Raw genomic sequence first — 2208 nt, forward strand, 5'->3', positions numbered from 1 at the left:
TTAACAGATGATCCAGTCCTTCGAGTCATCCTCTTCATGATCATCCTGTGCATCTACCTGGTGACCATCTCTGGCAACCTCAGCACAATCATTCTAATCAGAATCTCCTCTCAGCTCCATCACCCTATGTATTTTTTTCTGAGCCACCTGGCATCTGCTGACATAGGCTATTCATCTACTGTCACCCCCAACATGCTTGTAAACTTCCTGGTGGAAAGAAATACAATCTCCTACCTTGGATGCGCCACCCAGCTTGGTTCAGCTGCTTTCTTCGGGACAGTAGAATGCTTCCTTCTTGCTGCTATGGCATATGACCGCTTTGTGGCAATCTGCAATCCGCTGCTTTATTCAACGAAAATGTCTACACAAGTTTGTGTCCAGTTACTCATAGGGGCTTATATAGGTGGTTTTCTTAATGCTTCCTCCTTTACCTTTTCCTTCTTTTCTTTATCCTTCTGTGGACCAAATCAAGTCAATCATTTTTTCTGTGATTTTGCTCCTTTAGTTGAACTCTCCTGTTTTCATACCAGTGTCCACATCGCAGTCCCCTCATTTTCTGCTAGCTTAGTCATTGTGGTCACCGTGATTGTCATAGCCGTCTCCTACATCTACACCCTCATCACCATCCTGAAGATGCGCTCCAGCGAGGGTCGCCACAAGGCCTTCTCCACCTGCACCTCCCACCTCACTGCAGTCACTCTGTTCTATGGGACCATTACATTCATTTATATGATGCCCAAGTCCAGCTACTCGACTGACCAGAACAAGGTGGTGTCTGTGTTCTACATGGTGGTGATCCCCATGTTGAACCCCCTCATCTACAGTCTGAGGAACAAGGAGATCAAGGGGGCTCTGAAGAGAGAGCTTGGGAGAAAAATATTTTCTTAGTGACGTCTTTTATTTTGTAGGAATTTTTATAATAATGTTTCATTAATAAAATAGTAATAGGAAATTGAGTGTCTGTGGTCAAAATATATCTGTTCATTACTCAGTGTGGAGCCTTTTAGTAAACATAAGGGGTAGATTTTCAGAACAAATAGTAAATCAGTGGGCCATGTTTCATAAAATTAAATTAAATTTATAACTAGGAAAACATTGTTTCACATGAAAAAATACTTAATCTGCTTAAAATCCTTTCAAATTTTATTCGCATTTTTTCTAAAAGCTGTTTTCTACTACAAGAGTTGTTCTCTACACTCTGTGGGGTGAATGTGGAGTCCCCGATTCTCTCTTCTGTCCCTTCCTCCCGTGTGGGTGCCTTCCCTAGGTACCTCCGATCCTGCCCAGCAGTTCATCCTGCTTCCCTCTTCTTCACTGTATGTCTCCATTTGCTTTTCTAATGATTCACGATGCTCTTTCCAAGACAATCCATCCACAGGTGAACATCTACTTGCAACTTTGAGTCCTCAAGAATGTTTATGACAGCACTGAAAATTCATCAAAAGACAATTATTGATTTTTTCTCTCCCCATCCAACTGTCATACCTACTTCTGCCCCTTTGTTCCCAGTATTAATAAAGGAGGTATCTATTCATCCAATTAGGCCATAAAATGTAGAGTCATTCTTGATATCTTTTTTTCACACTTGCTACTTTTCCTGGGGTGAAGGACCACATCCTATTCAAAACAATTGATATGGATGATTATAGGGTGAATCTATGTAGAATGGAAGTTGAAAACTGAAAAGTAACTATCTTTATTGAATAAATATCTTGCATATTTTTCAAATCCTTCCAATATTCATATTCTAAACACATACACACACACACACACACACATACACACACACACACACATACACATATACTTTCTTCCTGAAGTGCTGCTTGAAACAATAATTAACCAGTTATTATTTTTAGGGACTAATTATCAATCAGATAGGAACTTGAGAACTGGGGACATGGGAATATGAGTGATTAAAAATATAGACTGAATTAGGAAATTAGATTTGAATAATGGATTAGCATTACAAAAAATGTTCCCTTGGCTATGAATTAAGTATATTATACAAGGACAAGGAAAGATATGTTAGACATATTCATTCTCACATTTACTTTGAGGGTAATTTTTCAGAATAAGTTATTTTTTCTTCTTCAAGAGTCTCAATCTGTAAAGAGTTGAACAAAACCATATTCTTAGTCAATCACACCATTACAGTTTACCCTTTCTAAGAATAAATCATTGATGTCACACATGAATTATCTCAAT

At 38.6% G+C, this 2208-nt stretch overlaps 1 protein-coding gene across 1 annotated transcript; it reads left to right on the forward strand.

Moving 5' to 3' along the window:
• Positions 1-36: 36 nt before the first annotated feature.
• On the forward strand, positions 37-888 carry LOC105818365 (olfactory receptor 502). Its single transcript, XM_012654326.1, has one exon. The coding sequence runs from the start codon at positions 37-39 to the stop codon at positions 886-888; it is 852 nt and encodes a 283-aa protein (XP_012509780.1).
• The last annotated feature ends 1320 nt before the right edge of the window (positions 889-2208 follow it).

Source organism: Propithecus coquereli, unplaced genomic scaffold (genome assembly GCF_000956105.1).
Source record: "Propithecus coquereli isolate 6110/MARCELLA unplaced genomic scaffold, Pcoq_1.0 Scaffold44, whole genome shotgun sequence".
NCBI classification, from domain to species: domain Eukaryota; kingdom Metazoa; phylum Chordata; class Mammalia; order Primates; family Indriidae; genus Propithecus; species Propithecus coquereli.

What these genes read in the sequence shown, in the direction of transcription:
- LOC105818365 (XM_012654326.1), top strand. Translation starts at nt 37, where the DNA reads ATGATCATCCTGTGCATCTACCTGGTGACCATCTCTGGCAACCTCAGC.